Source organism: Apium graveolens, chromosome 11 (genome assembly GCF_009905375.1).
Source record: "Apium graveolens cultivar Ventura chromosome 11, ASM990537v1, whole genome shotgun sequence".
Lineage (NCBI taxonomy): Eukaryota > Viridiplantae > Streptophyta > Magnoliopsida > Apiales > Apiaceae > Apium > Apium graveolens.
Window position 1 is genome coordinate 194,028,640 of NC_133657.1, and position 20,994 is coordinate 194,049,633.

Below are 20,994 nucleotides of genomic sequence, written 5' to 3' on the forward strand. Positions count from 1 at the left end.
TATATATATATATATTAGTGATATAATGAATGTTTCAAATCAAAATAATTTTATTTAATTTGCCATTTTAATAGTCAGGCATCAGTGTGACCAGTACAACTAATTAGTATTTAGTCTTGAATTAGTGTTTTATTTTTTATTTTTATAAATTTTTTTCATCGATTCAACCATATGGATGCTTATATATATGTATATATATATATATATTAGTGTTATGACCAAAATTTTATTTGGTTTGTCATTTTTAAAGTCAAATATTGGTTAGACTTATACAGATAACTAGCATCAATTATATTTTTTAAACAAATAAAGAAATTTGAAAATTCTTATAGCGCATAATTTATTTTTTCAAGAACTAATTATTTTTATTTGGATAACTTTTATTCTCTCCCATATTCACAATTTCAAAATATTCACTAACATTTAAATAATTTTTTTTATTAAAAATTGAATTGAAAAAAGTTATAAATACAACCGAATTTCGTTGAAATATACCTTCAAAATGGGCGGGAAATTTCCCTCTTTTTTTAAAAAAATTTCAAAAGTATGGGTAAATTTCCCTCCATTTTTAAATATAAAATTTGACCGAAATCGGTTAAATTTAGGAGTGGCAAATAAATTACTTAGCGGGAAAATTCCCTCCATTTTTTTGGGGCTAAATTCGACCATAAATTTTTTTTGGTCGAATTTAGGAGCTCAATTCGACCGGTTTAATTTCGACCGTTTTAATTTCAACCGTTTTCAGTTAAAATTGATTGTAAATACGACCGTTTAAAGACAACTGTTTGAATTCGACCGAGGCCGGTCGAATTTAGCCGTGTCCAAAGGATTCGACCGCTTGCGGTCGAATTTAAATCAGTTGTATTTAACCTTATTTTCCTGGAGTGAGGGTTATGTATGAAGACACTCACAAGTTTGAGAAATAAAATGGACATTAACCAAAAATAAAAGTATACATGGAGCAATCATTTTATTTTATTACAGAAATTGGAAACTAATACCTGACACGGTATCCTTCAAGTTTAGTAGAATATGTAGTTTTACTGTTTTAGACGCTAAAGGGTCTCATGGTATGAATCTGCATATATAATTATATTCCTCAATAATTAGATAAAATTAAATCTAGTACAATGTTATATAACTTTTTGATGGGTATTTGGCAAAGATGGACTAAACAACACATTGAGAAATAAAATGATATGTTACTCCAACCTCCGAAAATACCTTTTTGGCAAATATGTTCTCTTCTTCGAGTCCAGGGCCTTTAACAAGAGCTGTATAGAGCGGACGAATATATTTCATCATCCCAACCTCCTTCGAAGTTTTCTTTACTTCACCGTAATATTTTTTTTGTTTTTATAAGAGGTTGGGATGGTGATTTGGTGAAACGCACCCTTCTCGTAATTTTTTGATTGAGATGACCGTTTGGATACTAGTTTGTTTCCTAGAAATTGACAGGTTCCTGTTGTACTTTCTCTATCAATTTTACAACCTGCATAATCTGCATCTGAATAAGCAATTAGATGAAAACCATAATCTCTAAGCTATTTTGGTGTTCCTTTGAGATATCTGAAAATTCTCTTAATAACTATTAAATGAGATTATCTAGGATCAACTTGAAATCCAACACAAAGACAAGTAGTAAACATTTTATCTGGCCTACTAAATGTTAAATACAAAAGTTAGCCAACCGTGCCTCTATAACTTGAAATGTCCAAACACTTTTTAGTAGTTTTCAATTCTAGTTTAGTGGCAGTGGCCATTTGAGTTTTTGCATATGTGCAACCATTAAGTCAAACTTCTTTAAAAGATCATAAATATATTTAGTTTGACTATGAATATTCCATCACTAACTTTCTTAACTTATAAACCAAGAAAGTAAGTTTGTTCTCCAATCATGCTCATTTCATATTTACTTTGCATTAGTTTGTCAAATTTTTTGCAAAGTTTCTCATCTGTAGAGCCAAATATAATATCATCTATATAAATCTGAACAAGTATACTAGAGCCATTAACATTTCTAAAGAAAATAGTTTGGTCAACAGTACCTCTTGTGAAATGACTTTCTAAAAGAAACTTTGACAATGTGTCATACAAGGCTCTAGGAGCTTGCTTCAAACTATATAGTGCTTTCAAAAGTTAGTAGACATAATCAAGACATCTATTTTTTATTAAATTAATAATTTTTTATATTTGATAGTTAAATTATAATATGTGCTAGATGATAAATATTTATAATTATATAATTTAGCATGTCTTCATTTGTTCTTATCTAGATAAAACTATAATCAAATTCTGAATATTAAACACTCAAATTTATTTGTCTGGTGCGTAAGGTTTTCAAAATTTTGATCTGATATTTGTATTAATTTTTTTAATAAAGAAATAAGTGAAACTCATACAGTAATTTGGCAATCGTGAGAATGAATTTATAATGTGAGCTATTTGTGAACAAAAGTTCGTAAAAAATATTCACGAGTTGTTCGTTGAATCATAGTTCATGAGTTATTTGTAAAAATGTTCGAACAACCTTTTTCTTAGTGGTCAATAAACAAACAAATTTTTTGACTCGATTAAAGTTCGAGTTCGAGCTCAATATATTTTTAACAAGTTAAAACATTAACACTTAAGAGTCCAGTTCAACTCATTTACGACCGTATTTATCACCATGTCGATGACAACTTCTAATTCAAAAATCGGAATTTAGGAGTTTTTTTGAAGGGAAAGAAAAAATACAGACTTTTTCCGTGGGAGACTATATATATTTGTATAGTTTGTACAAAATCATTATAATTTACATTGTGTTAAATTTTGTTTTATTTAATATAAAAATGTTTAATTTATAAATATTATTAAATTATCATGGTGCAGTAAATTTTATTATTTATTTATAACAAATTTAATTATCAAATTTGACATTTAACAAAATATTATATATTTTTATTTATTATTAATTAATTGAAACAAAAAAAATATTATAATCAAAGTTGCGAGAATCATATTTCAGCTTTTCCAAATAATCGATATTCAAAAATGGTCTTCAATATCGGAGTACCCAATTAAATACTCCCTTAATTCAAATTTAAAATTTAAACTAATAACCGGTAAAATAGAGCCTCCATATAATCTTTATAAAACTGATTATAAAACACATTTTCGGATGTACATTCAAACTTGAACTAGTGCTTCTAATTATTGTATAAGGCAAATGAGGTCATTGCCTCCTTACGGTGTATATTGAATTATAATTATAAAATTGGAGAGAAGAAATCAAAAGTTTATTTTCATAGATAATGAAATAAAGAGGAGCTAATATTATTTAAAGAAAAATGTTTGTTGCACAAAATTGAATTAAATTTTAGAAAATCCCACGTCAATTATTTAGTACATGGCTCTCTTATTTAAAATGATTAAAATATTAAAAATGCCAGTACCAAATACAAGTAATCATAAACTAGAAATGCAGAATGATGAACACCAAATATCAGAGAGCATGGCATCTTCAAAGTCATTCTCATATCGATCCATTTATTGCATTCTGATTTCAACAAACATATCGAAAACTTTCTTCAACAAAGCTTGGTGAATCTGTCCCCCCTCACGCTCTCGGTTGATCTGTTTAAAGAATACATTATCATGTGACGGAACGAAAAACCAAGAAAATATGTAAATGAAAATAACATACTAGAGACAATATTATAGCAGCCCGTACTTTAACTTTTACCTCCTGATTCACCTGAAACTAAAGTAAATCTTTCAACAATATTAAATCTATCAGTATTGTAACAACAGAGGATACCGCACTTCCAAAGAAATGAACGGTAGAAATGTATTAGAATAAACGATTGAAAATAGGAGAGCAAAACTAAAAGTTACCAGATCGGGGAAGCAATTGAGTGCAACATCATTAAGGGTAGGAAGAGACCTCAGCGCAATGAAGTGCCTATCAAGGTAGCGAAAGGATCGAGAAATCCACCTGATCATGACTTTATAGACTGTCCAACTATTCACAAGCTCTCTCAAAATACACTCACCATGCTGCTCTAGCAAAGAAGGCAGTACCTGAATCAGAGTCCAATACTTTAAATTGAGGTATATAAATAAATGCCAATATGTAACCTCCAGGTTAGGCACTGGCCACTACAGTTGTGAAAAAAATGATCAAGAAATACAAAGGCGTGATCCTTTAAACTGAAAAGGAAGTCATATAATACAATTGAAATTGCAGCATAGGCGCATGGAAGAATAAAAATTCATTCAAAGACAACCTCCTCAAGTTATATTTACCTCCATGAAGAGGTAATTTCTATGTTACCCGGACTGACACTACTAGAAAAAGGTCTTTAGACATCGGTTATAAGCCGATGTCTTTTTTTTTCAAACCGATGTCTTCGCATATGTAGATAAAGGTATGGGTCTTTGACATCGGTTTTTAGCCGATGTTAAATATGTACATAGATATCGGTTTTCTTAGCAAACTTATGTATAATTAGCCCTTTTTTAATAACATGTTAAAACTAGATTGTGAAAAATGGTATTTAGGAGGTTAAAAAGTACTATAAACATATAACAGGGAAGAATTTTTAACTGATAGACATCAGATTCTTAAGAAAAATGATATCTTACTCTGTATTTTACATCGGTTTATTTTACTCAACCGACGTTAAACATAACTTATAAGTTTTACTTGAGGAAGCGATGTGAAACTTCTACTTTAACATCGGTTGCGTGAGTTAAACTGATGTACATTGTTCTGGAAGACATAAGTTTTCTTTTGATTTACTTTTATATACTTGCACAAAGCGATGTGTTTTAACATTTTAGACATCGTTTTCATTCCTATAATTTGACTTGTTTTGTTAGTTTAGACATCGTTTTTAATTTAAGCAGGTGATGTATTTTCAGTTCCTTCACATCAGTTTTATAACAAGAACGGATATTTGAGTTCTTTTTTTAAAAAAATAAGCATGTGCATTTATGCATAAACCTAGACAAAAGCAAAAAAAAATATTAAATCAACATCCAACAAACAACCAAAAATATACTAAATAAACTTCCCAGTATACAACCAAAATCCAACCACATTCTCTGACAACCAACATCTAACCATTCCGACGTCCAACAAACAACCAACATCCATATATTTACAGCCAAAGTCCAATCCACCCATCCATATGCATCTCCATATTCGATTATTAAAAACATGATACAAATATTAAGAAAATCTATACACTTTTACAAACTTTAAGTGATTCTTGAGCATCAGTGTCCATGCTGAGCTTGAAGAGAGTAGCTGCCTAGCAGTACCTTTTGAGGAAATACTCGGTGACAACTCCAGAACCTGGAGCAGAATTACTTTTTACCCATGGTTTGACATGCCGAATCATAATACGGTTTGAGCAACTATTTGAAGATACAATTGAGCCACTATTATTATAATATTAAGTTCCAACACATTAGACTAGCACTCTTCACCAAGTGCATCTCCAACTGTACATAAGTTATCCAACAACTGACATGTAAACCTAATTCACAAGCCTTTTATTGCAACAAGGGCTGCTCCAAGCATTACACTAGGATTTGATGTATTTGTGCAACTTGTGATAGCGGCAATTACAACGCTTCCATGCTTAAGTTCAGCTGGCTGTCCATGGAATGAGAATGTAGCAACTTTTTTTTATGCCTCTTTTGGTACAACAAAACCCTGCATTGTAAACACAAGTTAGAGGAAATGTAAACTAAAGATACCTATTGCAGATGTTAACAAAAGACAACCAAAGAGAATGATACTACAAGCGAATAGATTTTTAGATTTCACCCGTAATTATTAAAACTTGATCAGGTTTTAGGAGTAATAGAGTAGTTAAAAATATTTTAATGTCTAGTCTAATTTCGACAAACACATAAATGGGCAATTTTCCATGAAGAGTTGCATGGGAAAGAAATAGTCTCAAGAGTACCAAACAGGGATTTGTCATGGTTAGTAAAAAAATGAAAGTGATATTGATTGTTTAAAGACTCACCTTAAATTCAACTTTGTTATCGAGACGAGAATGCCAATCAGCCTTCATATCCTTTAAAGGTACCCGATCGTCAGGCCTGTGAAGTTTTACAATCAATACATTACTGGCTCAAAATATATAGATGCTAATATTATAGAACAACAACTGGTATATGACATACCTTCTTGGACCAGAAATACAAGGTTCCACTTCTTCAAGATCTAGAACAATAAACCAATTGAACTTAAAATTTGTTGCAGCATTAGTATGATACAGAACCTTACCTCATCATAGTCCACAAACATTTTATTAGCACGCGGGTATGCTTCAATCATTGCCACCTATTTTGTATAGAAACTTACAATCAGAATATTCTCAAATATGTAGATTACAAAACAATATCATTCAAAGTCCTATTATACCATTGGCATTGTGATACAAAATACAATGACAAAATACTTACAGTATCATCGCTTCTTCCAGTTAATTTAAGATATTTTAAAGTGACATGATCTACAGGGAAGAACCCCATTGTTGCCTCGTATTTAGGAGACATATTTTCAATAATTGCCCTGTCAGCTAATGATAGCTTGCTCATTCCATCCCCTGAGAATGTAAGTGCACATTAAACTTTATGTTTAATCAAGGCCACAAGAATACAGAAATCGACTACTTCAGTTTTTGATTTTAATTACCATAGAACTCCATAAATTCCTCAACAACACCATGCTTCCTCAGTATTTGTGTCACTGTTAGGACCAAGTCAGTAGCTGTGACACCATTGCGAACCATGTTCATTGGCTGAATAGAAGATCGAGCAGTAGAACATATTTGGCTGAATTCTTTGTTATATTAGGTTTAAAAAAACAAGAACAAAATTAATGAGTAATTCCTTTGAAAAACACATCATCCTCTTAATAATATTTGTACGTTCAGAAATCATTTTAATAATATCTTCGACATCAGTGTCGTAGATACTATTTCTAGTAGTGGAGTAGCTGCCTGCAGATAAAATGCAGTTGAACTTGATGACAATAAAATAAATGTTATAATTTTCTTCCAGGATTTCAGCTACAGGCATTGGAGATATTACATTTACCAAGATAAAATATAAATCATAACATAATGTTACTGTAAGTTCTTAATCACAAGGATGAAGAAAAGATTTGGGGTATTAATAATTAAGTGAAAAGTACGGCATGCATCAAATTCTGGAGGTATTTACCAAAAAATATCGAACATCATATCAAAACTTGTTTCCACAGAAGTATGCACTGCACCCCAGGTATGGTGTCGGCTGACGGTGTTCCAACAAGGTTAGTGATCAAATCTAGATGTGATGCAAGAGTTTTCCATGGAAACAATGGCTTTCCCGTCATAATCTCAGCAAAAATGCAGCCAATGCTCCAGATATCAATAGCATATGGATACTACGAATGGATTGTATTAAGAAAATAAGACAATATTACGGAAACAACATAACAACAGCAAGTAATTGAACACTTCAAATTCTATTTACAATGACTATTACCACCTTTCATGTTCATTCTATTTCGGAGAAGAAGATAAAATTGACTGGTTGATTATGTTAAATCCTGTTATCGAACTACTAGAAATATACATACAGAAATATATAATTTATCAATGAATAGTTAGTTAATAACTACAGTTCTTTAGGTTCAAAAAAAATCTGAGAACAGAGTAAAGACTCTCATACATGATCATAATATGTTAGGGTAATATAACCAAATGTGCATGATTCTTTACTTCCATTACATACTTCTAATCAAATAAATAAATCATCATCCTCTAGATCTCTATAAAGCTTTGTATAATACAATTGTATTCAACTAAAAACCTGAGCTAGAACAACTTAGTACCAATACAATATATATAATAATGCTAATACATCAAGCAAAACACAGTTGCATAAACTGCAGAGAGCCGCATAAACTGTATTGGGCTTGAAAAGGTAGAACATAGCATGTCTAATATACCTTAGATAACTCTGATCCACAAATCTCAGGAGCCCTATACGATCTTGTACCAATATAACCCTGCAATTTATACCATGTAAGAAGATAGGACTTTACTAGAGTTTTAGATTATTTCTGATATATTGAAGGAAAATAATATGTCAAAAATTATAATTAACGTGTGCACGATATAAAAGACTGACAGTGTGGTGCCATTCTTTTGATGGCTCACTAAAGGCAACTCTAGACAGTCTAAAATCACATACTTTAATCAAGCCATTACAGTTTGCTAATATATTTCCCGATTTAAGGTCTAGATGGTACACATTAGCTGAAACCAAACAAAAATAATTAGATTTAACATACAAAGTAGGCATATATCCCCCTTGGCTTCCCTCCAAGGACTTTTTCAGGGTTTATCCAACACAAGATCAAATTAACAATATAAGCTCTAGACAAGTTGAAATACAAAACTCTTGCACAAGAAAATTGAAACATACATCAATTGCCTAATCATCATTTACCTGCATGCATAAACTTCACTGCATGTAGGATCTGAAACATAAAAGATTTATAGTCCTTTGCTGTCAAATTATCAATGGATGCAATAAATTTACGAAGATCTGAGTTCATATACTCGAAAAACACAAATATGTCTTTGAAGGTGTCACTTGAGGGTGGGATTAAGATGCTCTTAATTTCAACAATATTTGGATGCTGTAATAGCCTTAACAACTTAATCTCCCTTAAAACCTTAACAGCTCGAGGAACATCCCTAAAAACATATGATATTTTCTTTATCACCACCTTTTCATTAGTATATGCATCAATAGCAGAATTAATAATTCCATAGCTTCCCTGTCCAGTATACTTCAGATATTTGTATCGATTGGCATCACCACACCCAATGAAATTGTCATATGTTTTCACCTGCTGCAACATCATAATTATACATTAGATAAGAACTCTCATATAATTACAATTAGAAAATTTACCAATTGAAGGTTATAAAGTGAAAAGCCATAACCACACATATGCAAGCCTCGAGAAGTTAGTAATTTTACACATATATCTCCAATTATATGGATAATACATGGGACGTCATACAAATTAATTGCTATTGAATTCTGCAAAATATTTTACAGCTGCTATTAAACAAGTGCAGAACTTGATGAGTAAGCTAGTATCGAAGAAATTCCAGTTACTATAAAGTAAGCTTGTAAAGCATTATTTCAGTAACAGGATCACAAATATAAATGCAACTTTCATTTGTTAATTTTTCACAAAAATAAATGCAACTTTCATATATAACAAACAGAAGATGAAAATTGCTGATTCTGGGAGAGAGAGAGAGAGACAGAGAGGGACAGTCAGAGAGAGAGATAGAGAGTGAGAGAGAGAGAGAGAGTTACCCTGTTGGGATGATCTCGCTGCATGATTAAAAAAAGCTGCAGGTCAAGAAAATACAGAGAATGAAAGACCAAGAATTCAAGCAAGAACCGAAGTTAAAAAAAATTGTGGCCGAAGTTGGCAAATAACACCCACATTGTGGAATCAAGTTATCAAAAATTAGATAACTGGTGCTCATAAGCAAGACCGAAATTTGGGAACTATGAGTTTAAGAAAACTTGAGTTTTGAAAGATGAATACTTACTTGGCCTATGAGGCCTCTTAATGGGTCTAGACATAATGTCACGCATGGATGCAAATTGCAATTTTGGTGACACCAGACCTTTGTCCTTGCAGAATGCTACACCTTGCAAGAATTAAGAACAGACTCAAGATACAATAACCCTTAATATCATGTCCTCTCAAGAACTACCACACATTATAATTGAAATATGCAAATAAACATCTACAATCTCAAAACCAAGCATTTTTCAAAGAACACTATCCACGTGCCTTTAATGTAACAAAACATCAGTCTAAAATTTTGAACGTACCCTCGCTATTGATCACATCGTAATTCCGGTATCGACATTTAACAAAACTTCATATCTAAGTCCATATAATAAACACAAAGAAAAATAAAAATAATACCTGAGCAGCAACGAGGGCACTAATATGAGCCATATCACAAAGCAAAAGAGGTCCAATTACAAAACGACCTTGTAACTTTGTCGGTCTGTAAACAAACTCGATTAAAATCAAAACATAAAATTTGAAAATAAATTCAAAAGAAACATACTTTTATCACACTAATCGAGTAGTCCACACTTCTTTTAAGCCTCTTTAGCACCAATAGAGCTATATTTATGAATTAATCGAGTTTAATTCATATAATTAGGTTTGTACAAAATAGGGGTTTTAGGTCAAAGAGAGTGAGTGAGAAGAGAGGCAGTGAGAGATGAGTGAGAAAAGAGATACTGAGAGATGAGAGAGAAGAGAGAAGAGAGAAGAGAGAAGAGAGAGAGAAAAAAGAAAGAGATGAGAGAGAGAGAAGAGAGAATGAGAGAGACAGAGAGGGGGAAAAGGTTTTGGTTATGGAGGGAAACTGAGAATAAAATTTTTGGTTATGGGGGGGCATTTTTTTGATGTATTAAACGGGGAAAGAAAGAAGCAGACCTTTTTATTTTATTTTTTTAAAATGATTATAGACATCAGTTGGTTAAGATACTGATATCTTACAACACCTTTAACATCGGTTTTGAAGCGGCCGATGTTAAAATTATGTTTAACATCGGTGACATTTCTAACTGATGTTAAATGGGTGATGTCGTATGCACTATTTCTAGTAGTTTGAGGAATGGGTGTGCAACATGAGTGTGTATCCAAGTGTCGGGTTCTTATGACTAGAATATTTAGGATTCATAAAAATGCATCCAAAATTGGACACGGATGCAGCGAGTCACATTTAAGCAAAAAGTAGATAATATTTTAACATTAGTGTATTACAACTCTTTGAAGTTCTGTTACAACATTCTATCCAATTTCAGATTCCTCAATAAGTCAAGAATTTTATAAAAGTTTGTATTCAATTAATTGCATTACGGATCACTCAACAAAAACAGGACAGGTCAAGGAAACCTTAGCTACATGAGCCTATTGATTTGGTATTAAACTGCAAATTCAATGTTTCTTGTACAGTACTGATTTCAAAAGAGAAATAACTTAATCTCTAAAATAATGATTGTGTAACAACTTCTGACCGACAACAAATACATTGCATTATGGTTACAAACATGCACTTCTATAGATAAACTTAGCTTCCCATAAAACAGATAAACTCCAACTCTATAGTTAAAAAAACACAAGCACTTTACCTACAACAAATGAGTATTATCAAGCTAATTAGTCTTACAGTTGAAGTTATGTGCTCCTCGAACACCGTACTTGTCATACAGCTGTCCAGAATAATCATGTGGAGGGTTCAACATACACATTCCATAGACAATACTGTACACACCCAAAACAATAACACATCAGTTCATTTCCATTGACAAATTAACAAACACTTAAATAAACCAAGTAGGTATCGACAAAACAGACCTGTAAAGCTTCGTATAGTCCTCAATGTTAAGCTGAGGCTCGGTTTAATCTTCGAGAATCTTCTTAAACTTAGTGATCCCTTTCTGAATAATTTCCCATCCATTGTCGAAATCGATAGTCTTCTTCTCATTCATCTCGACTACCTAGCTAAACATCGTTTCAATACACTCATTTATATATTACTCAACTTATCAAACACAATTCAATCATTACATCATAATTTCATAAACTCTAACTATGGCAACCAATACATCACAAAGTAAAGAAACACTTGCAACAAATTTAATTAAAATTTCTAAACAGTCATTTAAGTAATCACACATAACCTAAAATGAAGTAATCGAGACAACATCTGTGTGTATGATTTATACGAGAGAGAGAGAGAGAGATGTACCGGTTGAAATGAAAATAAGCTAGGAAAGAATCAGCAATGATAATCGAGAGAGACGAGAGAGAGATATTTATAGGGGTTTTCCAAGTCACGTAAAGAAGATGGCTGTATTTTGAAAATTCTACGTATTTAATTTGGATTCTATAAAATCCAGTAAAATTGGATGATATTCAATATGGATTGAAACAATGGAATTAAATTTAATTTTAAAAAAATCATTAAAATCTAGTGGTATTAAATTTTGATTTTAAAAAATCCATTAAAATCTGAAGTTATTTAAAAGTACATAGATTTTTCTTTTTTATAAAATTATAGATTTTGATGAATTTGTTAGTGTATTTTAAGGTTTCAGAAATATTACCAAAATCCAAGAGATTGATATGGATTTATAGAAATCACTACTTAAATCAGCAAGACTCTACTAGATTTATTCAAAAATTCCGCTAAAATCCGCGTACAATTAAAATCAGTTAAAATCAACAACAATCATTCAAAAATTTATTCAAAAATTCCGTTAAAATCCACGTACAATTAAAATCAGTAACAATCATTCAAAATTAATGAATTATTATAAATTATTTTGTCTTGGAGAGGTATATGAATAGTACCTTAAAGAGGTATCTTTGTGCCTTTAAGAGATTTTATATTTAAATAGATGAGATATATCATTCTTTAAGTTTATTTTCGTTTGTTTGATAATATTAAGTATAACATGACTATTTCGAATAAATCCATAATTTTTTTTAATCAACCGTAAAATTAGGTAAAACAAGTTTATAAACCTTTTAAAATTTGTATTAATAATATCAACATTACTTAAGTAAATGAAACTATAAATTTTACAGAAAAGATGATTATTATAGAAATATAAATGCACATTCATATAAGTAATTAAATGTGATATTTATATATCGCTAAACTTTCATCAAATTTGATAATAAAAAAAAAGATTTAAGGTATCTAACCAAAGGATTTTGATTAGATTTTATATAACGTTAAATTTACTTTCTATAGTAAAATGACATTCTAAGTGAAAGCTTTATTTGGACTATTTTAGTAGTAACTTGAAAATTGAAGTTTTTGCAGCTCGTTCATCCACCACAGATAAGTGATCAGGCTTAATCATGTTTCCCGGTGTTATCTCGTCAGACTTTAACACGCTATTGTCTAAGTTTTTGCACCCATCATGCATGAACTTCGATTAGATGATAAATTTTATTAGATGAAGAAAACTTCTTTCTACTTTATTTTGTATCTGGATACAAGTTATATTCGAGATTTTATATCTCCCCAACAAAAAAACACATAAATGGGTTAATTTTTAGAATAAATAAGAAACATGTATTTTTTAAGTTTCGGCAAGTCAATCTATAATAAAGAGTGAACTTATGCATTTGATAATTGATGTATTTCTTATTGACACTCTCCCCACAGGACTGGTGTGAATGTAACATGCATATTGAGCCCTGCTTTTAACATAACACTAAGATTGTGAGAGCAGCAGTACTTATCAATTAGACATTTGGTAGTCCAATGGCGTATAACACAGATTATTTTTGTCAAAATGTTAGGGTTATTTATGAAGACACTCACAAGTATGAGAAATGAAATGGACATTAACCAAAAATAAAAGTATACATGGAGCGATCATTCTGTTTTATTACAGAAATAGGAAACTAATACCTGACACAGTTTCCTTCAGGTTTTGTAGAATATGCAGTGTTACTGTTTGAGACGCTAGAGAATCATTCTACATATATATTTATATTCCTCAACAATTAGATAAAGGTAAATCTGGTACAATGTTATATAACATTTTGATGGGTATTTGGCAATAAAATGATATGTTACTCCGGCCTCCGAAAATAACTTTTTGGCAAATATGTTCTCTTCTTCGAGTCCGGGGCCTTTAACAAGAGCTGTATAGAGCGTCCGAATATATTTCATCCTCCCAACCTCCTTCAAAGTTTTCTTTACTTCGCTTAATATTTTTTTAGTTTTTATAAGAGGTTGGGATGGTGATTTGGTAAAACGCCACCTTCTCGTAATTTTTGATTGAGATGACCGTTTGGAGAAATGCCACATTCTCGTAATTTTTTGATTGCAAAAGGCTATACCTAGTATTTAGGATATGACCTACAAACATGATTTTAAAATTATATAAAAAAACAAACGTTAAAATATCTATCGTGATTATGGAGATATGTACTTGATCTAAAATTCGATTAATTTCAGTCGTGAATTATGGACGAAACTAAAAACAAATTTTGGGGGTGCAAAATATATGTCATTCATATTATAATTTATTTGTAAAAGTTGCACATTACTTCATATACCTGTTACGTCACTTTTTATGTTTAGAAAAAATAATGGAGATAATACGAGATGAAATATGTATGGGTTTACTTCTCCGAATATTCTATTATTCTATTTTGACGAAGTCTCACAATTCTTAATTTTAGTGCTTAAGCTAGAAGCTATGAATAATTTTGTGTCCTATTAAATATTTTATATCATAAATATATTAAAAAATGGGGAGACTACATTTTTTTTATAAAATACACAGTAGAAAACTTAAAAATATTTTTGGGGACGATGGACGTGTTGCCTCGGCCTTTACATAGTATAAAGGTCACCTATATGTGGTATATGTGGTTCATGTGTGATATTTGAATTGATCTACCAATTAGTGGTTTTCGCTCAATTTTTTTAACCCACCAAGGTTTCTCATCGGTAATTGGTTAAATCTGGTTATGATGTGACTGATTTTATTTATTTACATGAAATTAGGCATCACTCAGCTCAAATGATTTGTATTACACATATGTTAGCTCTGTTAAACTACGGCTCTTCGAATAAAGCATACGGTCATCAAACCAGTTTTCGTAAACTATATTTAATAATAAATATTTAAATGCATATTTAATATAAACATGGTCGTAACCAGTGTATTAATAGTGGGGGCAACTGGCCCTACTGAATTTTGGGAAATAAATTTTTTGTATGTTAAAAATTTATTAGAAAAAATTTAAAATGCAAAAATTCAACCTTTATCCCGATATATATATATATATATATATAGGGTCTTACTCTAGTGAGAAGCCTATTATTGTGAGATATGAGATCTAATCATATCCACTCATTTAAATACATCATATTGATCTTCACCATTCATTTAATATTTAATTTTAATATTTATTATCTTTTATCTAATTCAACAACCCATTAACCACCATCACCTCCGGAGTTCACCGTTTCCGGCCACTACCAACTCTGGCGACTACCGAAAAATCACTATCGTCAAAAATAAAATCACCACCGTCAAACCAAAAACAACACTGGAAAATGAAATATCACCACCTGCTCCCTAAAAATCACCAACAAATAGTAAAATCTCCGCATCCTGCTATAGTATTCGGCCACCAGATCTAGCCATCGGTTCCATTTATAACTCCGACCATCAAATTCATAACAAAAATCACCTGGTTACATGCCTGTATCACCACTATCATCGTAAATGTCAACGAAACAACACCACTACTACCACTACAATACCACAACACAATCACTACGACATCACCACCAACACTACCATCTACAGATCATCAATATGTAACGAATCACCAACTACAACCCAAAATCACCATAAAATGAAAAGTAATCAATAAAAATTGAGAAACACCAAATTTTATTAAAATTTATTGACGGAACAAACCGGGAATGGAATCGGCGAAGCTAAAGCAGATCCATCAATCGATAAAAAATAATTGAATTTGTAGAAGCTGAATATATGCTAATTGTCGAAAAATCATTAAAAATAAATGAACAGGAGTCGGAAAATCAAGGACCAGAGGTGGTGTTGGAGGCAACTCGGTAGTGGGATTGCACAAAGAAAGAGACAGAGGTACATGGGTGATAAAGAATAGTGATGGGGAGAAGGGGGTGAGATAGAGAGAGAGAGAGAGAGAGAGAGAGAGAGAGAGAGAGAGAGAGAGAGAGAGAGAGAGAGAGAGTCCGGCGGGAGGTGGTGGAGCAGCTGTGGAGATGGCGGGTGTGGATGGAGTGGGGTATCGATTGAGAAATGGATTAAAGAAATTGAGTGAATAAGTGAGAGGAAGAGACATATGGTTGAGATTAAAAGAAAAATAAAAAAAAATGTTATAAAATGGAGGGTTGATATTAGATCTCATATCTCATTTTAAGATGAATTCTCATTTGAGCAACTCCATATATATATATAGGAAAGTTCTATGGAGACCACATTTTCATCGGAGACCTTGGAGACCATATATGTTCTGCAATCAAAACACTATAAAATACTTTATTTTATAAAGTATGTTTTACATGTATCACTAATTCATTAAAATTGTTGAAGATCATTTAAGTTTAATAAGTAAAATTTGTATGTTCTGCAAACTTAACATATTTTGCAGAATAAAATATTTTTGTAATGTTTTATATGCAGTGCATATATGATATTCATGATTTTAAATAAAATAAGGATATTTGTAGAGTATGATTCGCAAAATAAGATTTTGCAATATTTTTATGCAATATTTAACTTGCGGTACATAAGTGGTCTCCAAAGACTCCAAAAAAAAGTGGTCTCCATAACTCATATATATAGGGAATTGTTCAAATAAGAACCAATCTTAAAGTGAGATTTGAGATCTAATCTCAACCACAAATTTTTTACATTTAAATTAAATCTTATCCATCCGGTTACTATTTTAAATATTATTTTAATTCCTCAGCCCCACCCATCAACCAACCTCACTGTCCAACAGTCCCTTTGTTCAACTCTTCTCTACCTTCTCTCTCATGTCTTCTCTCTTCTCCCTCCTCTCACTCATCTCTCTTCGCCTCTCTCTCTCACACACACACACATATATCCATATAACCATACACACACAACTCCGTCATCCATTTCCATCATCCCCCACCTCTATCTCTACGCACCCGTCCAACCTCTGCCTCCCAAACATCATCAACCTCCGCCGCCCGGTCAACGATACCGCTTAGTTGCCAATATCAAATCTAGTGTGATTATATTGTTGCGATTCTTGATTTAGGTAATAGATCCTAGAATAATGTATATTTTGTAGTGATTTTGGTTTTAGTTAATGGTCCTTAAATAATTGGGGGTGTATGTAGATGATGGTGGTGGTATAATGGTGGTGGCGATGTGGTGATTATAATTTAATTGTAGTATTTTGTAATAAATTTAGTGATTTTTGTTATAGTATTGGTGATTGTAGTTGATGAACGGAGTTGGTGGCCGGATCTGGTGGGTAGAGGCAGTGACCAGCTGTGGTAATTTTTTTTGTTTCGGTGGTGATTTTTTGTTTGCTGGTGGCCGGATGTGGTGATTTTTATGTTTCCAGTGGTGATTTTATATTTTGACGGTGGTGATTTTATGTTTGACAGTGGTGATTTTCTGGAAGTCGCCGAAATTGGTGGTGGCCGAAAATGGTGGTTGCCGGTGATTGGAGGAGGTGGTGGGTGGTAAGTAGAAAGAAGACGATGGAAGATGTGATGGTTGGAGATGATGATGAGATTTAAAATGAGTGGTCTAGATTATAAATAAATTTAAATTTGTGTGGTTGAGATTAGATCTCACATCTCACCAAAAAAAAGTTCTCAATAGAGTAAGACCCTATATATATAGGGTTAATTATTATAGAACACTAAATACAAAAGTATAGTATGTTGTGTAATTTGTTCATAACATATGTATATGTTATGTAAAAAATTTCTCATATTTGTTTTTATATACAAAATTTTGTTTTCAATAACATATAACGCGTGTATTTTGAATAAGTGATAAAAAAATATATAAAAAATGAAGTGTTCTCCAGTTAAAGTGTTATTCATGGAACTCAACCATATATATATATATATATATAATAAATTATAATTTGATCCCGTAAGGCACAATTTTTCAAATTCTGCATATTCTAAGGTTTTGTAAAGAAAAATATTTGTTAGTTATGGAGGATACTAACTGTTAATTTGTCTATACCACTGAAATAAAGCTGATAAATTAAAGACTATGGATATATTAAACTAACTTTTTAATTTATTTAATAGATTTTTTGAAAGCCCGGGGCATATTGTGACAATTCAAGTCAAATTTTAGTCTTTTTTGAACCGTGTTAATTCCCAATTAAGTTTTTCTGAATCATTAGAGCTGACTAAATGATTGTGCCTGTACAGGAGATTGTGAATAAAATTGGACAACCAAGTGTCTGTGCTCTGCAAGCTATTGTTGGAGCGCAGATGAAAGAATTACCTCTAGGGAGTGGTAATCATGAACATGAGCTAATTCTAAAGTTATCGTAGATAAAAAAAAAAGAGTTTGTTCCCTACAAGCTGTGGTTGGATGGCAGGTGAAAGAACTACTTTCACGGAGTGGTGAGCACGAACATGAACTAATTTTGAAGTTGTTGGAAATAAAAAAACAAGACAAATGATGAGGAATATTAAAATAAAACCCAAGAATTTTAATGAAATGAGCTTCCAGAAAAGCAGAATTGATGAATGTGAGATGAAAGAGATGACATTTATAGGGGTTTAGGGGCCTAATTAAGTAACGCAAATCAAGCGAAGATACAAAAAGTAAACGATTAGTAAAATTATTTTATTATTTACCTCTTTTAAGTAATGTCTATATTTCTGTTAGTGTGTTAAGGATTATATATATTTGAATAATTCCAAATGTCTAAAAAGATATTTTAAATATAGAATTTCGGTTAAATAATAAAGGTAAAAAATCCATGTGCGTTAATATTAATTTTTTGAATTAAAACATGTTAATATGTTTTGGAGTTATTTGATACGTAGGTGTTACATTTTTCTAGATTGGGAGTAGGCACAAAGTATGCACATATAAACCCTAAAAGGCTAAAACCATAGTCTTTCTAGAAAGTTAGCTCTCTACCTCTCCTCTTATCAATATAACCAATATGACTTTTACTGATTTCTTCGATGAAGGATACCAAATTTACTAATTAATTTTATTTCTTTTCCCTTTGTGATCTCCTTTTTGGGAAGGATTTCTACTTATCTTATTTGTTTATTTTGTTTTGTTAGATCTAAATCATTGTAATTTTGGATTTTTCATCTTCGATTTAAGTGAAGATTACTAGTATTGGGAATGTATCGAATATTTATTATCATGATATCAGTTTTTAGATCTAAATTTTGGTTGTACTTCTATTTCATAACTAGCATAAAAACCTATGCGAGGCACGGGCCTTATATATACCGAAATAATTTCTCGAATATTTATCTTATTTTAGCACAACTGATTAAAGAGTCTCATTTTTGTAAACTTTCAATATATAAGGGTAAAATCGTAACTACGCAACCATTTTATTGGCTCAATTTGCTCCTAGTCCTCCTTTAATATATAGAAAGAGATATTAGTGATGTTTGCTCTCCATGCTGAGAAGGTGTTTGTTCTATGAGTGTTGATTTTGATTGAGTGATAAATATTTATCTGATATTGCATTTAAGATCGATAGTTCAAATGGATAATAATGAAGTGTTAACTTTTTTCGATTAATTAATTACATACGCACATATCAATTGTTGAACTATTAACCTGCTACAAAGAAGGACTAGAATTTAACCACCAACATGTTATTAACAAGTTGATACTTGTAATTACATCATTTTTAACCTGTTATTTGATGGTTTATGCTTGAATACTAACGATTTTATTCATCTCATATTTGCTCGACTCGATCAACTTGTTGTATTTTTATTCATAATTTAAGTATTATCATTTTTTCTACAAAATCATACCTCACTAGATCACTAGGTGTTTCTTCCCCTTTATGGCCATAGAGTTTAGTCAATTACTAGGTGGGATCTTATTGCATTATGGACCCATCATAGTACACATTTTTCAATTATCCGGATATAGATGTGGATCGATCGCGCTGGATAGACCGAAGATCTTGTCCCATTTATTTGGATCCCACCAAAATGTAATAATAATATTTTTAATAATTTTTTAGAATAATGAAATAACATAATGTCGAACTTTAATCTTCCCCACATCCTAAATTCTGATACCATATTAGTTATCAGTTCTCCTAAAATTTTAAAATATAAAAATTAGATTTACGAATCGTGTCTCGTATCTTAACGTTAACATATTTCTCTAACCCTGACAAAATCAAAAAATTGTCTTGAACTTCTGATAGCAATTACCCTAATGTACTAAACAAGTAACTCTCACAAATAGAAAATCTCATAGACGGAAAAATTCTCAAAAGCAATTTTTAGGTCAAAAATCTTTTTAGAGAAATAGGATATGAATTTTATTAAATAATTTTTTTAACTATTTTTGAATGAAAACTTGTTGTTGCAGAGCAATACTAAATATACCCAAAATAATTATAAAAATTGAAAAGGATTAGTAAGTTGTTTATCACTAAGGCTATAAATGAGTGGATACGCTCACAAACAGTTCGGTGTCTGATTCAAAAAAAGTTTGGCTCTATTTCGGTTCGATCATAAACGAGTAGAACATGAACATAGTTTTAAGGTTCGGTTTGTAAATGGGTTGAACTTGAGCACAACACATTCGGGTTGAAAGTTCACGAACAAGTTCAATTACTATGTTCGCAAACAAGTTCGATTACTATGTTCGCGAACAAGTTCGTTAATATAATTCGTGAACAAGTTCATGAGTAATGTTCGGGAACACGCTAGTTGATATAACTCGTGAGTAAATATATTATTGCTAGTTATGTATACTCGTAAACACGTTATAAACACACGTTTGACACATAATTTTGTGAATAATTGTATAAATATTTATCTTAAAATAAATTTATCAATTTATTTAATCCATCTATTTTTAACTAAATTTATATTTTTTTATATTTGATAGTTAAATTATAACACATGCTAGATGATAAATATATATAATTATTTAATTTAGCATGTGTTCATTTGTTCTTATCTAGATCAAACTATAATCAAAATATGAATATTAAACACTCAAATTTTTTTGTCTGGTGTGTAAGGTTTTCAAAATTATGATTTGATATTTGTATTTATTTTTTATAAAAAAGAAAATAAGTGAAACTCGTACAAAAATCAGGAATCATAAGAACGAATT

The 20,994-nt window shown here is 31.2% G+C and overlaps 2 protein-coding genes across 2 annotated transcripts; both read right to left on the reverse strand.

Moving 5' to 3' along the window:
• Positions 1–5,126: 5,126 nt before the first annotated feature.
• On the reverse strand, positions 5,127–6,794 carry LOC141696387 (aconitate hydratase, cytoplasmic-like). Its single transcript, XM_074500534.1, has 5 exons — positions 6,698–6,794; positions 6,466–6,608; positions 6,184–6,343; positions 6,024–6,099; positions 5,127–5,704 (listed from the first exon to the last, which is right to left on the reverse strand). The coding sequence occupies exons 1-3, from the start codon at positions 6,792–6,794 to the stop codon at positions 6,224–6,226; spliced, it is 360 nt and encodes a 119-aa protein (XP_074356635.1). The 3' UTR covers positions 5,127–5,704; positions 6,024–6,099; positions 6,184–6,223.
• A 56-nt stretch (positions 6,795–6,850) lies between these two features.
• Positions 6,851–11,570, reverse strand: LOC141696388 (mitogen-activated protein kinase 18-like). Its single transcript, XM_074500535.1, has 8 exons — positions 11,468–11,570; positions 11,358–11,374; positions 11,141–11,241; positions 10,019–10,103; positions 8,503–8,911; positions 8,182–8,309; positions 8,000–8,059; positions 6,851–7,432 (listed from the first exon to the last, which is right to left on the reverse strand). Exons 1-8 carry the CDS (start codon positions 11,568–11,570, stop codon positions 7,244–7,246), a joined length of 1,092 nt encoding a protein of 363 aa, XP_074356636.1. The 3' UTR covers positions 6,851–7,243.
• Positions 11,571–20,994: the final 9,424 nt, after the last annotated feature.

Bases quoted from the DNA above. Each gene is read 5' to 3' on its own strand.
- LOC141696387 (XM_074500534.1), bottom strand. From the start codon at position 6,794: ATGGTTCGCAATGGTGTCACAGCTACTGACTTGGTCCTAACAGTGACA. The intron at 6,609-6,697 runs GTAATTAAAATC...TTACATTCTCAG, and splicing joins GGAATTTATGGAGTTCTATG to GGGATGGAATGAGCAAGCTA. The intron at 6,344-6,465 runs GTAAGTATTTTG...TATACAAAATAG, and splicing joins CTGGAAGAAGCGATGATACT to GTGGCAATGATTGAAGCATA.
- LOC141696388 (XM_074500535.1), bottom strand. From the start codon at position 11,570: ATGGATGGGAAATTATTCAGAAAGGGATCACTAAGTTTAAGAAGATTC. The intron at 8,060-8,181 runs GTCAGTCTTTTA...TATAAATTGCAG, and splicing joins CAAAAGAATGGCACCACACT to GGTTATATTGGTACAAGATC. The intron at 7,433-7,999 runs GTATATTAGACA...ATCCATTCGTAG, and splicing joins GTGGATCAGAGTTATCTAAG to TATCCATATGCTATTGATAT.